Below are 19,702 nucleotides of genomic sequence, written 5' to 3'. Positions count from 1 at the left end.
TCCGCTGAAGCTCTATGTTCACATACCTGACTTAGTGTTTAAGATTCCAGATCTCATCAACAGGAGCCCTCATCTTCCCTGAGAAGTTCAAGTGTACAGTATGCTTTCACTGAACTTCTGAAAAGCCAAGCACGGGCAAATAGGACTAACAAGTTGGGCCAAAGGGCCTGTTTCCATGCTGTATTACTCTGTGACTCAACGACTTCATTGCCTACCCAATATATCCAAGTCTGTCTTCTGACCAACTTACTTTCCCATTAACACCCACTGTCCACATAACAACTCAACTGAGTCAATGAAGTATTATCAGCAAATTTATAACAGAATTTTTCAGCCATAGAACACTACAGCACAGAACCAGGCCCTTTGGCCCATCTAATCTGTGCTGAACTATTAATCTGCCTACTTCCAATGACTTGCACCCAGAATATAGCCCTCCATATCCATCCCATCCATGTACCTATCCAAATTTCTCTTAAATATTGCAATTGAATCCACATCCACCACTTCCACCTGGCAGTTCATTCCACATTCTTACGACCCTCTGAGTGAAGTTCCCATTCATGTTCCCTTTAAACATTTCACCTTTCACCCTTAACCCACGACCTCTAGTTCCAGTCTCACTTGAGTCCCGAGGAGGAAGACTGCTTGCACTTACCTGATCTATAACCCTCAAAATTATCTTTACAATCAACAATGCTCTCTTATGTTGCTGAAGAATCCAATGCTGAATTTGCAGGCACTATTTGGTTCAGATGTAATAACTATTAGAAACCATATCAGGGTTACTGATGGTGATGATAAAATATCATACAGCAGCAGATGCTGGTGAAGTCTCTGGAAGTTGTCCTATGATCATCTGAGTTGGTGATAATGCGCATTCACCGATCACATGTTAAAAATGCATCTTAAATATCAATTAAATCTTCAAATAATGTTGAAGTGTCAGCATGATTTATAACAAGTCCTTTATCTACTCTTTCATCATCTTTTTAAAAAATACTGATAATAAATAGATTAAGGTTAGAATGAATCATGCTGAGATATGGTTGTGTCTAAATCCAACCACTTAGTGATGGTATTTGAGAGGTTTACCTGCCGTATCACACTTGTAGTAAGTATCTATTGGGTCCTAGATGCTCACCCTTGTCATTTGTAGAAGACTTACCAGCAGCTTCCTACCCCACCAAGAATCATTGTCCTCTGAGTACCTCCAACTCAATCTCCAGTAGACCATTCACAATATTAGTTATTAAAACTTCATCTTCGGAAAATCCTACAAAACGTAATGGATAATCCAGTCCATGCTGGTAAAGCCCTCCCCACTATTGAGCCTGTGATAGGAAAGCTGCATCCTATGCCACCCAGACCACGCTCTCTTCTCATTGCTGCCATCAGGAAGAAGGTACAGGAGCCTTCGGACCCACACCACCAGGTTCAGAAACAGTTACTGCCCCTCAACCATCAGGCTCTTGAACCAGAGGGGTAACTTTATTCAACTTCACTTGCCCCAACAGTGAACTGTTCCCTCAACCTGTGGACTCATTTTCAAGAACTCTTCATCTCATGTTCCTGATAGTTATTATTTATTTATTTATTTATTATCATTATTTCTCTTTTCTTTTCACAGTTTGTTGTTTGCACATTGGTCTTTCATTGATTCTGTTGTACTTCTTGAATTTACTGAGTTTGCCCTCAAGAAAATGAATTTCAGGGTAGTATATGGTGACATATATGTACTTTACTTTGAACTTCGAGCTTGGTTGCTTGAACTAATTGTACGATTATGTAGTGAGTGTACATTGCCACTATCGAGTTTTTGATAGAACTGAATTTCATATGTGGAGTACAGTATATTCCTACTTAGTGAGACTGAGAGACATGGAACATTATGACGATTGCTACTTTACTTATGGAAGTGTAAAAAAGGGCAGTCAGTGATTTGTGGAATGGTGTGGCTGTGTGATGGGGGTTACTTTACAGAGATTGACTATATATGCTCTAAACCGCTGAAACTAAGAATGAGAGGTGACTTCATCGGAACATTAAAAATTAGAGTTGGAGAGCGCTACACCACAGAAATGACTTTCAGCCCATCTAGTGCATATTATTTGGCCTAGTCCATCGACCCATCCTGCACCTCTAGTTCCAGTCTCACCCAACCTCAGTGGAAAAAGCCTGCCTGCATTGACTCTGTCTATTAATTTGTATACTTCTCTCAAATCTCTTCTCATTCTCCGATGCTCCTGGGAATAAAGTCCTAGCCTATTTAACCTTTCCCTATAATTCTGGTCCTCAAGCCCTGGCAATACTGTTGTGAATTTTCTCTGTGCTCTTTTAATCTTATTAATATTTTTCTTATCGGTAGATGCCCAGAACTGCACAAGATACTCCAAATTTGGGCTCACTAACGTCTTTTTCAACTTCAACGTAACATCCCAACTCCTGTGGTCAGTATTCTGGCTATGAAAGCCAATGAGCTAAAAGCTCTCTTGACACCACACTCAGCATTCTGGATCTGTGTTCTCAGATCCCTTTTTTCTACTGCACTCCTCAGTGACCAACCACTCAGTGTGTAAGTTCTACCCTGGTTTGTCCTTACAAGCTTTACAGAGTGAATGGTGAGAGGCAACTTCCCCTGGACAGAGACAACAGAAGTTATCCATGACCCCTGAGTACAGAGTCGGCCACCATACTGAAGTGAGGAGAAATGGAGACATTTCTCAAATTTAAAGGGTTGTAAGTCCCTCACTTCAAGATGATGGAGACTCAGTGAGTGAAGAATCAGGGCTGAGATTGAGGAGATTGTAAACCCAGAGAGAATTTGGAAAATTCCACAGTGCAGAAGATCAGCCAATACCTTCAACAACAGAGCAAAACCTCTCTCTTATATTTTTATATTATTTAATCTTCCTGAAACACTCCATATGAGGAATTTCTTTAGAGGGAGGTGATATGTAGAATTTGTTGCCACAGATGGCTGTGGAAGCCAAGTTATTGGGCATATTTAAGGCAGAGGCTGATAGGATCTTCATTATTCGGGGCATCAAGGGTTATGGAGAGAAGGTAGGAAAATGGGGTTGAGGGGGTCAATAAGTCAGCATGATTAAATGCTGGAGCAGACTCAATAGGCTGAATGGCCTAATTCTGCTCCTATGTCTTAGAGGCTTCTGATCTTACTTCACATTTATTTTTGATTGTAAACGACACTCTGCTGGTGGCCCGAGGCTTTGTTCTGCCGGGAGGTTCTCAGACATACCTCATGTTCAAGACATTTTCCAGTTGCACTGGTGAGCCACTAAACCTGGACGTGCTAGGCAGTTACACTGGGGGTATCTCCACAGTGGTTTTCAGCACCTCTAAAACAATGATGAGATTAGGTGCAGTGAGGTATTCAAACCATTTCCCTGTTCCTATCACCAACTTGAAGAACCAAACCCTTCCTGATGCTTCAAAGTTTGGCTGCAGTCTTCGAGCAGACAGCTGCTAAAATCATTCCTCTGAAACGGTCTTGAACTGAGATGTTTTAGTCGTTTCTTTGGTGAATCAACTGGATGCCCGGCAGTCGACAACCAGTGGCTGGTGAGCTGCGGGATTTCAGTCAGTTGTTGACTTCTCCCCTCTGAGAGCTGTGCTCACGCTTAGCCCATGTTCATTCTGGGTCGGATCCTCCTCTGCTTGTTTTGGGCTCCTGCCTCAGCTTCCGTTTCATTTATTTATCTGATGTGCATTGACACACATAGCGAAATGTGTCATCTGCATTAAGAATCTCCACAACCCAAGAGAAATCAAATCAGTGAGGCTGTGCAGGGGCAGCCCACAAGTGTCACCACGGTTCTGGCACCAACATACCATGCCCATAATTCACCAACTCTAACCATTGTCTTTGGAATGTGGGAGGAAACCGGAGCACCAACATTGACATGGGGAAAAGATGCAAACTCCTTACAGTGGTGCCTCATGTGGAATTTTGTTGAGGAAAATTGGGAAGAAGCAGAGTTGGGGAGTGAAGTCGCGGTGAAGATGAACTCAGCACATGATAAAAGAGGTTCAAGCACCCAAATGCTCTCCTCCATTACTCAGTGTGGTGCCGCAGACTGAGTCCCTCTCTTGCAGGAAACGATAGGGTCTCCTTGTGCTTCTTGTGACCAGCCATTTCACTGAAATGGAATGTCTTCATGTTTGTGTGACTCTTTAATAGAACAAACAAGCCACGACAAGTTGTTCACTCTCCTGAAACCTAACTCGTTTTGTTTCTGGGAGAGAACTCAGCACTGGATGGCTGAAGTGTAAACTGAAAGATTCCCTTTCAGCGATGGGAGGTATGCCAGGGAGGGATGTGGTGTTATGAATAGTGTGGTGAAATGTATCCACAGCTCTGAGACATGCAGGCTTCCTGAACTTCGAAGAGGAATGTGAGCCTCAGTTCACCGCAGTAGCATGGCGGTTAGTGCATCACTTCACCCCGACGGACATCTTCGATCGGGGTTCAATCCTCACTGCTGTCTGTAAGGAGGTTGTACATTCTCCCCGTGTCTCTGTGAATTTCCTCCGGGTGCTCCGGTTTCCTCCCACATTCCAAAGACGTATGGGTTAGGGTTAGTGAGTTGTGGGCACGACATGGTGGCACGGGAAGCATGGCGACACTTGCGGGCTGCCCCCAGCACAATCCCTGCTGATTTGATATGACACACACATCATATTTCACTGTATGCCTTGATGTTTTGATGTACATGACAAAATAAAAATGAATCTAATCTTCTATAGAAAATAATCCAATTCGTACATCTAGTCAGACTTCATATCTGAGCTAAAAACTGAAACATAGAAAACCTACAGCACAATGCAAGCCCTTCAGCCCACAAAGCTGTGCCGAACATGTCCTTACCTGAGAAATTACCTAGGGTTACCCATAGCCCTCTATTTTTCTGAGCCTCTTAAAAGACCCTATTGTATCCACCTCCATGACTGTCACCAGCAGCCCATTCCAGGCACTCACCACTCTCTGCGTAAAAAACTTACCCCTGATAACTCCTCTATACCTACTTCCAAACAGCTTAAAACTGTGCCCTCTCATGTTAGCCATTTCAGCCCTGGGAAAAAGCCTCTGACTGTCCACATGATCAATGCCTCTCATCATCTTATACACCTCTATCAGGTCACCTCTCATTCTCCGTTGCTCCAAGGAGAAAAGTCCAAGTTCACTCAACTTCAAGAATTCTTGTTTCCCCCAAGAATTTTGAGGAATCAAGTTGCATTCTGAGAGGTAATTCTAAAGGTTTTGTTTAAGCAAAGCTTATTTTTATTTGATATGCAGTGATGCACATATTAAACACTCCTCGAATGAAGATTGCAGCACTCTCCACCTTTGTTCTTGTCAATTATCCAATTACAGCAAATCTCACTCATGCTGTAAATAGAGAGTGAAACAGGGTCAGCAATAACCAGCCACACCTAGTCACGGGTCAGCACTAACCAATCACACCTAGTCCATACACCAACCACTATGCAGCTGCCTGTTGTAAGAGCCAAGTGTTTAACTCTGTGAGTTCCACTGCTGCTGTGTCTTTATTGTCCTTGGCTATGCAACTGCCCTGTGCTGCTGAGTTTGGGGACTAGACTATAAGACCATAAGAAATAAAAGCACAATTAGGCCATTTGACTCATTCTGTCTTCTCCACCATTTTATCATGGCTGATATATTATCCCTCTCAACCCCTGTATCATGCCTTCTCCTCATAGTTTGATGCCTCTGTTTTAAACCTCTGTTTTAAATATACCCAATGACATGGCCCTCATAGCTGTCTGTGAGAATGAATTGCACAGATTCACCACCCTCCAGATGAAGAACTATCTCCTTATCTCTGTTCTAGATGGACGTCCCTCTGTTCTGAGGCTGTGCCGTCTGGTCCGAGACTCCCCAGCTATAGGAAACATCCTCTCTATCTAGGCCTTTCAAAATTCAATAGGTTTCAATGAGATTCCCCCCTCACTAGATCTAAAGGGTTTAGGGTAAAAAATGAAATCTTTAAGGGGAACATGAAAGAGAGGTTCTTCACTCAGAGGGTGATGCAAGTGTGGAACAAGCTGCTTGTGGAAGTGGTAGCAGTGGATTCAATTGCAACGTTTAAGAGAAGTTTTGATAGGTGCATGAATGAGAAGCAGAGGGGCGTGCAAGTAGATGGGATGAGGCAGAAGACCAGGTCAGCACAGAGTAGATGGGCTGAAGAACATGTTTCTGTGCCATAGTGCTTCCCATCAAGGACAATACTGTAATTTCTCCATGAAGACACACCGAGAACTGGGGTTGTGAGAGTCCCCTGAATATTAATCCCACAGTTTCACAAGTAGACTGATGCAGGAAGTAGACTGCTCAGCCTCAGCCTCCATTCTCAAAAGAACCAATTATTCCTGTCTGATGCAGTCCAGTTAATATTTTGGAGTTTGTGATGTTATAATAATTTAATTGGTGCAATTTATACCCAATTTACCATTAATCCAGGCTGTTATTCAAGAAAGATGTACCTTTCACATAATAAAATCCCATAATATTCTGCCATTATAACATAATGCCTTCTTAGCTCTTAAGACATCACTGGAACGATTCCATCTCTGCATGTGGTATCAGCCTGCACTGAACTAATTCACTAAATCCAAATATAATTTTTAGCAATTAAAGAATTCTGAATAGAATTCAGAATTTAGGATAGAGTGAGTGAGTTAGGGATTTTCTCTTTGGAGTGAAGGAGAATGAGACGTGATTTGGTGGAAGTGTACAGGATGATAACAAGTATAGATAGAGTGGACCTTTTTTTCTCAGCGTAGAAATGGCTAATACAAGGGGGCATAATTTTACAATAATTAGAGGGAAGTATAGGGGTGATGTCAGAGGTAGATTCTCTATGGAGGGACTGGTGGATGCATGGATTGCCCTACTAGGAGGGTTGTAATTGAGGAAGGTACATTCTGAGCATTAGATAAGCACATGGATGATAGAAAAATGGAGGGCTATGGAGGAGGGAAGGGTTAGATTGATTTTAGAATAGTTTAAAAGGTTGACACAGCATCCTGGCCTCAGGACCTGTAACTCTGGTGCAGTGGAGCATGTGAATGGGACTCTATGTTAGGCACCTTGACCTTGGGATCTGCTCTGCCATGCCTTGTTCATTGACAGGATGTGGACACAGCTGGCACGGCACAAAATCTGTTGTCCATCCTCAAGCTGGGCCATTCATTGGGTCATGCCATTTCAGTGTGTGGTGTTGGACCTGGTGATATTGATCCAGAGATTCTTCGGAAGTCAAGAATGAAGCATACTGTAAACGTTGGTGCTTTCAGGTGTTTTGTTAAATGTTACAAGAACAAACAACAAAGAAAAGGAGAGAGAAAAAGAAGGCATACAAAATCTAGGACTGACTGGAATGATAACAACAACCCAGTGATAACAATTAAACTTGTGAAATAACCAGGTTTGATTTGCACTGGCTGCAGAAAACCCAAGAGGCTTCTACAAAAATGCAGAAGCAACAATTTTACAGTTACTGGAATATTCACTGAACTATTACGTGTTTATAGGTGATTATATAAAAACACAAACAGACATAGAGAAGTTAAGCTACAAGAAAATACATGAAAAAAAACAATTTTGTGCCTTAATCCAATAGTGGCTATCCCACCACTCTGAGGGACTGCAGGTACAGAGCTCAGAATGTAAAGAGATGGAAAACTTTCTCCCAATGTACAACCCAGATACCTTCCTATCAACATCCATTGGGTATTTTAAGTTCCAGATTGATTTAATAGGCTAATGGTGAAAGGAGAAATATTTAAGAGAAATCTAATGCAGAACTTCTTCACTCTGAGGGTGGTGAACGTGTGGAACAAGCTGCCAGCAGAAATGGTGAATGCGGGTTCAGTTTCAACATTTTAAGAAAATTTGGATAAGTACAAACATGCGAGGGTTGTGGAGGGCTATGGTCTAGGTACAGTTCAATGGGACTAGGCAAAATAATAATTTCGCATGGACTAGATGGGCCAAAGGGCCTTTTCTGTGCTGTAATATTCCCTGGCTCTATGAGTAATTATTTTTTCTAGTGCAATTTGAACTTGTGTCTTCAGAAGAACATCCCACATCTCCGACACAGTGGCCCACGTCTCCAATACAGACACTTAATGTAGGATTCCCTGCAATCATTTTACCCTACAGCCAGCATGAGACTTTCTCTGGCCAGCTGGTAGTTTGCAATGTTCTTACACCTGTCCACCCCCTCTGAGAGCAGACACTGGTTCTGATTAAAGGTGCGAACATTCTCAGTGTTAACTCTGTTTCGTCCTCCAAAAATGGTCGATTATTTGCAATATTTTCTGCTTAATTTAAGAAACTTCCAATTCCCATTGCTCTCCCTGGATGAATTGATACAACCCGAAACCCGCAGTAGTTCCTTGGGCTGAGTGGAAGACAGCCCACACGCAGACCTGTAAGCTCCACGGGAGAACGAGCCACACTTAGCACAATCTAAAAGCTCTTAACTGATCTCAATCACTCAACCACCGGCAGTGATAACTTTACATTCCTGACTACCCAACCAATTCAAAATAAACACTGAGAATTATCTGTATGTTGCATTTTGGAGTTCTCTCTCAATGAGCCATGTAGTTTATCTCCAGTGATCTCAGTGAATGGATTAGAAAAAGTATCTCAGTTAACATATATTGGCCACTATAACAGCATGGGGTGTTGGTTTAAGAAGAAAGGGGAATGATTTATAAGGGACATGAGGGGCAACTTCTTCACCCAGAGATTGGTGACTATCTGGATCAAGTTGTCAGAGGAACTGATTGAGGCAGGTACAGTAGTATCATTGAACAGATACCTGGAATGGACCAGTAATTATTGCATGGAAAGGTTTAGAGGGATATGGAACTAGGTTAGGTGAACATCTTGGGCAGCATGAATGTGAGGGGCCAAAGGGCCTTTATCCATGCTATATGACTATACAACTCGATATGACTACACCCTATATACTCTATGATTGATTATGATTCTACAGGCTTCTGTGCTGTGATTCTCCATGACATACACACCTCTAGCTTTTATACTGAATTACTCTGTCAAGAGTGTTCATGAAATCTTGGGCCTAGGGTTTGCTGAGCCTGACTTTCTCACACACCCTTTACAGGCTGCATCCCAATCCCAGGAGCACACCTTGTAGGAACGACTTCCTGACAGACAATGACATTAACTTGGCTAGTAAGGCCTAGACAGTGAGAGCCTTCTGACTGTCATTGGTATGAAGGAGTTGGGCCTGAGCCGAACCCACCCACTGGGACATTTTGGCAGATGCCAACAGTTTGAGAATTGTGAACATTTCTAGCATTGCTTATGGAAAAAGGACACAGGAAAATGGAGCAGGTGTTGTCCATGCTGTCCTTCAACATCTGTTTGACCCTGGAGTCACGTTCCTGCCCATTCACATTTCATGTTATTTTGGGGGACATGCCTTATGATGAAGATATGAGTGCAAGCTATGCCTTTGGAGTGAAGGAGAATGAGAAGTGTACAGGATGATATGAGGAGTAGATTGAGTGGGCATTCAGAGACATTTTGTCAGGGTGGAAGTGGATAATACGAGGGAGGCTAATCTTAAGCGTTTGGAGCATTTTTAATTATAGGAAGGATATCAGAGGTAGGCTTTCTACACAGAGACTGGGGGTGCCTGGAACATGCTGCTGGGGGTGGGGCAATGGTAAAAACTAATACATAGAACAAAGATTACTACAGCACAGTATAGGCTCTTTGACCCTTCAACGATGGTACACTATGGACCTATACGAGCCTAGGCACATGAATGAAAGAAAAACGGAGGCCTATGTGAGAGGGAAGGGATAGATTAATCATAGAGTTGGTTTATATAGGTCAGCACAGCATTGTGGGCCGAAGAGGCTGTACTGTGGCGTACTGCTGTAAAGTTAATTGCCTCACTTAAAAACCCTGGCAGGCACTTAAAAATGTATGAGCTCATTCAATTAATTCAAAAGGATATAATTGATTGGAGCTTACCTCTCCCTGTCAGACCAGAACGCAGAACCTGCTCCAGCTCCAGGTCGATCCCAGAGCCGCAGAGTTTCCAGGGTTCCTGCGGGAAGCTGGTGTCTCCACAGGGAATCCCTTATCAGCCATCACCAGGAAGCTGTACAGGAGGGCCCGAGAGTGTGCATGTGTATGTGTGTCAGCGCAGGAGGTGAGGCATGTAGCGAGGGAAAGGTTAGCCAGCACAGGTGGTGCTGACATCTCAAAGAAACCGTGCCATTAACGCTGACATTAATATATTATGGAGATTGATTGTCCGTGAATAAATCATGGAAATCTGTATGCGTCTGAGTAAATTTGGCTAGGTGATGTGATGTGAAAAGCCTGAAAATTATAATTTCCACATTAAAAATGCAAACTTTGCATTTGTTTGTTCAGTTTGCTGAAGTGATAATGGTAAAACTAATGTTTTGAAATCAAATTTGGCAGCAATTAAAGTCATTTTAAGAAGCATTTATCATGGTTTAAAGACGTAAGAGTATGAAGTGTAACACATTAATGATTCAACTTGTTGCAAGGTGTCTCCTGGCATTTTTGAACAACATTATTTAATTAGCATTAAAGTCCCTCACAGTTTATGGTGTTAATTATTCCTTACGACTATCAATAAAAGCCAAACTAGAATAATAAATCTAAAGAATAGGATATGAGGAGCGTTTGATGGCTCTGGGCCTGCACTCGCCGGAATTTAGGAAAATGAGGTTGGATCTCATTGGAACCTATCAAATACAGAAAGACCTAGATAGAGTGGATGTGGAAAAGATGCTTTCAGTAGTGGGGAATGTCTAGAACTGGAAGGCACAGCCTCAGAATAGAAGAGCCGCACTTTAGAGCTGAGCAGAAATCTCTGTAGCCAGGAGATGGCGATCTGTAGAATTCTTTGCCACAGATGGCAGTGGAAGCCAGATCACTGGGTACACAGTCGGCCCTCCTTATCCGCAGATTCAACCAGCCATGGATCGGGAAAATTCGGATGGTCTCTCTCCAGCACTCGTTGTTTGAGCATGTACACACTATTTTTTTCTTGTCGTTATTCTCTAAACAATACAGTATAACAACTATTTACATAGCATTTACATTGTATTAGGTATTATAAGTAATCTAGAAATGACTTAAAAGTACAGGCGGTCCCCGGGTTATGAGTGAGTTCCATTCCTGAGTCCGTCTTTAAGTTGGATTTGAAGTCGGAACAGGTACATTCGGTATTATTTAGTGTCAGTTAGTCAAACGTTTTTCTTAGTGTATAGTATATATCTTACCTTCCTATGCACATAAAACACTTAAGAAACATACGTATTTCAATAATTAAACCACTGCGTTGCTTGTAGCTTTCATTGGGGCAGGGCCTTTCACATTCTCCATTAAAATTGTTGCGATCATTGACCAACTATAGCCTAACACTTTTCCAATGACCGATTTCCGATCGCTTTATTACTTCCACTTTATTTTCGATCGTGATTATTTTCATGAACAGAAACACTGCAGATTCGGAGCTGCTCCCACCGGGTCCTTATGTCCACCGCACTGAGCCATGTTAAATAAAGTCTGGGGTTCTGCTGGGTCCTAAAGACCACTGCACTGACACTGGTTAAATAAGGGACATGAGCATCCACGTTTTTTGGTATCCGCAGTGGGGGGGGGGGTGGTCTTGGAACCAATCCCCCGGGGATAAAGAGGGCCGACTGTATTTCATGCAGAAGTTGATAGGTTCTTGATTAGTCGGGACATCAAAAGTTATGGGGAGAAGCCAAAGAATGGTGTTGAGATGGATAATAAATCAGCCATGATTGAATGACGAAGCAGATTCAATGAGCTGAATTGCCGAATTCTGCTCCAGTGTTTTATGTTGGCAAAAGGACTGAAGCACTTTTAACATACCAAAACATCTGAAGGTACTTCACGCGAGTGTTGTCAAACTAATTAGATGCTGAGCTACTTCAGGAGTCGGTGGAAGAGCTCAAAGAAGAACGTTCCAAGGAGCAACTTAGAGAAGGAAAGTGAGACAGAGAGATTTCTAGAGGAAGTTTTGGACCTGGGGTCACAGTGACCAGCAACAGTGGAGTAACTAAATTCAGGATTAGAGTGAGAGAATGCCATATATGTTACTGATGGGCTCCTTGCGTTACAGAAACGAAGTTGGAATTGGAACATTATTGTTCTGTGTACCGAGATAGAGTGGAAAGCTTGTTTTGCATACTGTTCTTACAGATCAAGTCACTACACAGTGCATTGAGGCAGAGCAGGGTAAAACAATAACAGAATGCATAATAAAGTGCAGCAAATAGAGAAAGTGCAAGTGATAATACGGTGCAAGGTCATAACAAGGTAGATTGTGAGGTCTAGAGACTGTTTGATCACACTATGAAGAACAGTCTGTGAAGGACAGTCAAACCTTGAATATCATGAAATTAACAAAATATGCTAAGACAATGATTCATAGTTACTATTATGAGGTATGAAGATGGTGTACATAGATCAACTGGATGTCATACATTTTTAACTGACAAACTTAGTATTTCTAAAGCAGGGAAGTTTTGAAGTATAATTTATGATATCCAGAGATGGAGAAGAGAGTGAATAACACTGGCAGACTGTATTACTCGAACATTACCCCGAACCATCAGGCTCTTGAACCACAGGAGATAATCTCACTCAACTGATTCCACAACCTAATGACCCCCTCACTTCCTCCTCCACTCGCAGACTTCCTGGGAAAGTTTTGAAACTTCATTCTCATTGACATTAGTTTTGGGAAAATCAATGTATTAAATCTTTTGAGAGAACAGTTCAGCTCAGGGACAGGCCCTTCAGCCCACAATGTTGTGCCAAACAAATTAAATAAGTAATCAAATGGCCAATTAATCCATTCTACCCACTCAGTATCTTTCCCTCTTGCAAATTGTGTGGCCGTCTAAGAGCCTCTAACATATCTGCCTCCATCACCACCTCAAGCAACACATTCTTGACACCCACCACTCTGTGTAAAAATCCTGCCCCATACATCTCCTTTGCTATTACCCTTCCTCACCTGAAGTGGACACCCTTTGGCATTAATGCAAGGGTAAATGCAAGCAAGCTTTTTCCACTGAGGTTGGGTGGGTCTACAACCAGAGGTCATGGCTTAAGGGTGAAAGGTGAAAAATTTAAGGGGAACTTGAGGAGAATCCTTCACTCAGAGGGTCATGAGAGTGTGGAATGAGCTGGAAAGAAGTGGAAAGTGGTCCCTGTGAGCTCAATTGCAATGTTTAAGTGAAGTTTAGATAGATACATAGATTGTAGGAATATGGAAGGCTATGATCCAGGTGCAGGTTGTTGGGGGTAGGCAGTTTAAATGGTTTTACCAAGGACTAGATGGGCCGAAAGGCCTGCGTCTGTGCTGTACTCTATGACTCTATTAGATATTTAATGCTATTTGATAATGCTATATAAAGAAAACTAATTGTTCCTGTTTTCTGGTTGATTTTTTCCAGATTGTCTGGCCTCCAACACCTGCACGGAGAGATGAGTGCAAATGGGCTGGGAAAGATGTCATGGTAAGAAGATTGTTGTTGAGGGTCAGTGCCAGGGGAGGTGAGGAAAATCTCTGCAGCCAGGGCAAAGTGTGTGGAGGCTGAGTCAGTCAGGTCAGTGGACAGAACAGCGAGCTGCTTCTCTCTCCACAGATCCCGCCTGACCTGGCGTGGATCCTAGCATTGTCTGGTGTGACTTCACATTTCTACAGGGTGCAGTGGTTTGCTCGTGAAGGTGAGACCATGCTTGTAGTAGCACTGCTCATGTAGCACCATAGAGCAGCACAGCTTGCGGCCTATCTAGTCTGACCCACATAGTTATTCAGCTGAATCCCATCCACCCACACCTGGACAATAGGCCATTAGCCTCCCGTCATGTATTCACCCAAAATTATCTGAAATGTTGAAATGGAAACCCACATTGGCCACTTCCAGCTGCAGCTCATTCTTGACTTACACCACCCACTGAGTGGAGAAGTTTCCCTCAGGGTCCCCTTAAATATTTCACCTTTTACCCTTAACCTGTGAAATGTAGTCCTAGGTTCACCCAACCTCAATGGGAAAAGCCAGCTTGAATTAACCCTATCTATACCCCCCATAATTGTGTATATATCCATCAAATCTTCTCAAATACCCTGGGACTAAAATCAACCTTTCCCTATAACTCAGGCCCTCCAGTCCCAGCAATGTCCTTGTAAAAGCGTTGGTGATTTGGAGTTTGGAGGTTCTGAGGCTAGAGGTGCTCAATAAATGGGCATGGTGAGTTGGACATTCAACGTCTGGCAACGGCACGTTGGGCTGAGCAGTTGCTCATGTCAAAAGCTGGGCCTTGCCGAGCTCGGGGGGGTGGGGAGTCTAGCCAGTAAAGGAGGGACATGTTGTCTGAAGCACACACGTCTTTGCATTGAGATTTGGAATGATGGCAGGAGGAGCTTCTTCACACCGTGTGGCCCAGATAAAAGTCAGTACACACTCACTGGCCTTCGCCAGTGGAGGTGAGCAAGTGCAGTCATTACTGGAGAGAAGCCATCGCGCTACAGCCCAAAGGTTCTAGTTTCGCACTATGTTTTACCTCAGTCACTCCACTGTAAACACTTTAATCCACTTTCTATAATGTTGTTTGCATTGTAAAGACATGCTAGTATTTATGCACTTAAACACATTTTATTCCATTTCCTTACTTTAACCTCTAACTTTATTTTTATATAACACTTTTTTCTTTATAATTGTTGATTGTTCTCGTTTTATGTTGCATGTCTTACCTTGACCACCACACCGCAGCAAACTCCTAATACATGTAAATATATATGGTGAATAAAGTTGCTCCTTAATCCTTGAAATGTGAGTGATTTCTGAAAGCGTGTCTCTCAGTTTCCATCAAAACTGGCCAGTACTGATGAGAAGTTAAATCTACCTGCTCCCTGATCAGGACGGCATTTTGTTCTCAGATTTCCAGCATTTCCATAGGTTGGTTTCTGCACAGTTTACCCTTTTCTTTTCGTCTTCTTTCTCCCAATTTTATTTTCACTCATCTCTCTTTTCCCCCACCTTCTCTGCACAAATCAGCTTGGATTAGCAAACCTTCAGCCCCTCTGTCTGCTGCACCATCACCACCCACGTTCCTTCATTCCCCCTCAGCTCTATCCTATCAAAGACACACTGTTCACTTCTCTACCACTTAAGGTGTTTGATTTGTGTTTTTTCTTCACTACCCTACCTATCATCTTTCTGCTTCTTACTTCATCCCTCCGTCTCATCTACCTTCCCCCTCTCCTGGTACCACTCATCATCACCCTTCCCCACCCACCCAACTTCCCCCTCTCCTTGTCTCAATTATCAAAACCCCTCCCCACCGACCCAACTTTCCCTTCTCCTAGCCTCACTCATCATCACCCCTCCCTACCTATCCACCTTCCCCTTTCCCGGTCTCACTTGCTATTTGCTATTCTGTACTCTACCCCCCCCCCCTCACTCCACCTTCTTAGTCTGACCTCTACCCCCTTCCTTTTTAGCCCTGATGATGATCTGTGTTTATCTCAGATTTCCACTAGCTGCATTACTTTTGTTTTCAGTCCTTTCTGTGGTTTCAACTTATCATTGTAACCGGACTTGATTACCAACCACAAGGCGATGAAGGTCACACCTGACAAACAGGATGAGCTTAGGTGGGCATCTTGGCTGGCATTGATATGGTGGACTGAGGCACATGTTTCTGTTGCACCATCACAGATAAACTGTGTGCCCTGGAGACCATGGGTACCTGTGCTCGGTACATCTGAACTGGCCCTGGAGACCATGGGTACCTGTGCTCAGCACATCTAACCTGGCCCTGGAGACCATGGGTACCTGTGCTCAGCACATCTAACCTGGCCCTGGAGACCATGGGTACCTGTGCTCAGTACATCTAACCTGGCCCTGGAGACCATGGGTACCTGTGCTCAGCACATCTAACCTGGCCCTGGAGATCATGGGTACCTGTGCTCAGCACATCTAACCTGGCCCTGGAGACCATGGGTACCTGTGCTCAGCACATCTAACCTGGCCCTGCAGACCATGGGCACCCATGCTCAGTACATCTGAACTGGCCCTGGAGACCATGGGTACCCATGCTCAGTACATCTGAACTGGCCCTGGAGACCATGGGTACCTGTGCTCAGCACATCTAACCTGGCCCTGGAGACCATGGGTACCTGTGCTCAGTACATCTAACCTGGCCCTGCAGACCATGGGCACCCATGCTCAGTACATCTGAACTGGCCCAAGAGACCATGGGTACCTGTGCTCAGCACATCTAACCTGGCCCTGGAGACCATGGGTACCTGTGCTCAGTACATCTAACCTGGCCCTGGAGACCATGGGTACCTGTGCTCAGTACATCTAACCTGGCCCTGGAGACCATGGGTACCTGTGCTCAGTACATCTGAACTGGCCCTGGAGAGCATGGGTACCTGTGCTCAGTACATCTAATCTGGCCCAGGAGACCATGGGTACCTGTGGTCAGTACATCTGATCTGGCCCAAGAGAACATTGGTACCTGCGCTCTGTACACCTGAACTGGCCCAGGAGAACATGGGTACCTGTGCTCTGTACACCTGAACTGGCCCAGGAGAACATGGGTACCTGTGCTCTGTACACCTGAACTGGCCCAGGAGAACATGGGTACCTGTGCTCTGTACACCTGAACTGGCCCAGGAGAACATGGGTACCTGTGCTCTATACATCTGAACTGACCCAGGACCTACCCTCTGATCAGCTGCTGCCGTTTTCCAGATTGTGACTGATGCTAATTGACATGTTTGTCCGATAAATGATTATAGTTTTCTACAGATCCATAATTTATTGAAAGTAACATCACAGATAGCTAGAGATCTTATAGAGGTATACACAATTCTGAGAGGGATAGATAGAGTAAACACAAGCAGGCTTTTCCACTGAATTGGGTGAGACTGCAACTGGAAGTCATGGGTTAAGGGTGAAAGGTGAAAACTTTAAGAGGAACATGAGGCGGAATTTCTTCACTCAGAGGGTGTTGAGAGTGTAGAATGGGTTGCCAGCAGAAGTGGTGGATATAGGGTTGATTTCAAAATTTAAGAGAAATTAGAATAGGTGAATGATGGAGTATGGAGGGCTATTGTCTGGGTGCAGGCCACTGGGACTCAGCAAAATAAGAGTTTGGCATGGACTAGATGGGCTGAAGGGTCTGTTTCTGTACTGTAGTACTCTAACTCATGAGCTCAGTTAATTAATTAATTATATAGGTTCACTCATGAGCTTTGTAACAGACTAACTAGTATAATTTCATTTCATTTCAGACAGAAACTCATTGGTGAGTTCAGTGACCTGTTTAAGAATATTATATCACATGATGTGGCATCAACTGATTAAGAATTTACATAAACTTTTCACTTGAAATATTGCAATACTTTGATGTAATGACTTGCGGGTAAATAAGAGGAGGTGATGCTAACTTACCCCAAACACCACACACCTCCAGCTTCAGTATGATTCAAAAGGCAATTGATAGAATGATTTTTTTTTACGCCATGAATAGAAAACAGCACAGCACAGTTCATGCCCTTCGGTCTACGATGTCGTGCTGACCTTTTAACCTGCTCTAAAATCAATCTAACCGTTCTCTCCCAATAGCTCTCCGTTTTTGTATCATCCGTGTGCCTATCCATGAGTTTGTTAAGTGTCCCTAACGTACAGTGTGTGTCACTACCACCACTCCTGGCAGGGCATTCCACACATCCAACACCCTCTGTGCAAAAAAAAACCCAGTCCTTCCTGTACTTTCTCCCAATCTCTTTAAAATTATAACCCCTGTGTTACCAATAATTAAGATGATACTAATCTCAAACAAGGTCTGAGGATACAAACTTCAAACAGCAGTATGATAAGCTGCTTGATTTTTTGTGGTGTTGGACAGAATTCACACTCAGTTTGGAGTGAGGATATTGACCTTGCTGGGGACACATCTCCCCATCAGAACAGTTATAGAGAAGCTCGGACTAGTTCAGTGAGGATAATTGATTTTATTCTGTGCACTTGCAATGGTTTTGCACCCAGGAATCAAGGTCATGTTCTCCTCTGTTCCACTTGACTGATGCATAGATATTGGCTGAAGCGTATGAACATTATGCTTCAGATTGCATTATGTCCCATTATATTACAGATGTGTTATGGCAGAAGGGTGCATGCTCCATGGGTTAGTGTATTCGTGGCAAGGTTATAGGCACCTCGTGTGGTCCAAACTCTTTCCTTTTGGAGCAAGGGATAAGTTATGCATCTTGATTTAAACTAAAGAAAGCAAGGATGCAACTTTCACTGAAGGACTTGAGTGATAATCAAAGGTTAGATAGGCTACAACTGTTTTCCATGGATAAAGGAGGGCTTACCTGATAGGTTTATAAAGTTAAGAGCGGTATAAATAGGGTTGCTGTTCAGGAACAATTATTCCCCTCAACCATCAGGCTGTTGAATCACAGGGGATAACTTCACTCAACCTCACTTGCCCCATCACTGAAACGTTCCCACAACCTATGGACTCACTCTCAAGGACTCGTCACCTTAAGTTCTCAATATTTATTGCTTATTTATTTATTAATATTTTTTCTCTTTTTGTATTTGCACAGTTTGTTGATGTTTGCTCATTATTTCTTTGTCCGTCCTGTTGGGTACGATCTTTCTGTGATTCTATTGTGTTTCTTTGATTTACTGTGTATGCCCGCAAGGAAATGAATCTCAGGGTGACATATATGTACTTTGGTAATAAATTTACTTTGAACTTTGAACACTGGGTACAGGATTAAAGTGAGAGGTAGATGTTTAAATGAAATGTGAGGTGGAACATTTTCATTCAGATGGTGGAGCAAGTTGCCAGAGGAAGTGGTTTGTACAATGTTTCAGACACACTTGGATTGGAAAAGTTCAGAGGAATATGAGACAAGCACAGGGAAGTGAGTTTCGTGCCTTGCTTGGTGTGGATACGTTGCAACAAAGGGCTTTTCTCACTGCTCTATGAATCTCTGTCTAACAAAGAGAACTTAGAGTCATTGGTCATAGAACACCACAGCAAACAGGCCCTTTGGCCTATCTAGCCCATGCTGAAACATTAATCTGCCTAGCCCCATCAACCTGCACCCAGACCATAGCCCTCCATGCCCCTCACATCCATGTACCTATCCAAATTTCTTTTAAATATTGAATTTGACCCTGCGTCCATCACTTGCAGCTCGTTGGGCACTCTTGCCATCTTCTGAGTGAAGAGGTTCCCCCTCATGTTCCCCTTAAACATTTCAACTTTCACCCTTAACCCATGACCTCTAGTTGTAGTTTCACCCAACCTCAGTGGAAAAAGCCTGCTTGCATTTACCCTATCTATACTCCTCATACTTTTGTATATCTCCCATCAAATTTCTGCTCAATCTTCTACATGCCACAGAATAAAGTCCTGACTTATTCAACCTTTCCTTCAAGTCCCAACAACATCCTTATAAATTTGTTCTGCAACTCTTTCAATTTTATTGATACCTTTCATGTAGGTAAGTGACCAGAATTGCACACAGTACTCTAAATTAGGCCTTACCAATATCTTATACAA

At 43.2% G+C, this 19,702-nt stretch overlaps 1 protein-coding gene across 6 annotated transcripts in view; it reads left to right on the top strand.

Annotated features, from left to right (window-relative positions):
* LOC132403741 (semaphorin-3A-like) overlaps positions 1–19,702 on the top strand; it is a 209,164-nt gene that overhangs the window by 95,666 nt on the left and 93,796 nt on the right. For all 6 annotated transcript variants that reach the window (XM_059987387.1, XM_059987390.1, XM_059987391.1 and 3 more), the window contains one exon: positions 13,561–13,623. In XM_059987387.1, coding sequence (XP_059843370.1) covers positions 13,561–13,623 — 63 coding nt within the window. The remainder of the gene's footprint in view (positions 1–13,560; positions 13,624–19,702) is intronic.

The sequence above is a fragment of the Hypanus sabinus genome, chromosome 13 (genome assembly GCF_030144855.1).
Source record: "Hypanus sabinus isolate sHypSab1 chromosome 13, sHypSab1.hap1, whole genome shotgun sequence".
NCBI classification, from domain to species: Eukaryota; Metazoa; Chordata; class Chondrichthyes; order Myliobatiformes; family Dasyatidae; genus Hypanus; species Hypanus sabinus.
Note: the sequence above shows the minus strand (reverse complement) of the source record. Positions and strands in the feature narration are given on the sequence as shown.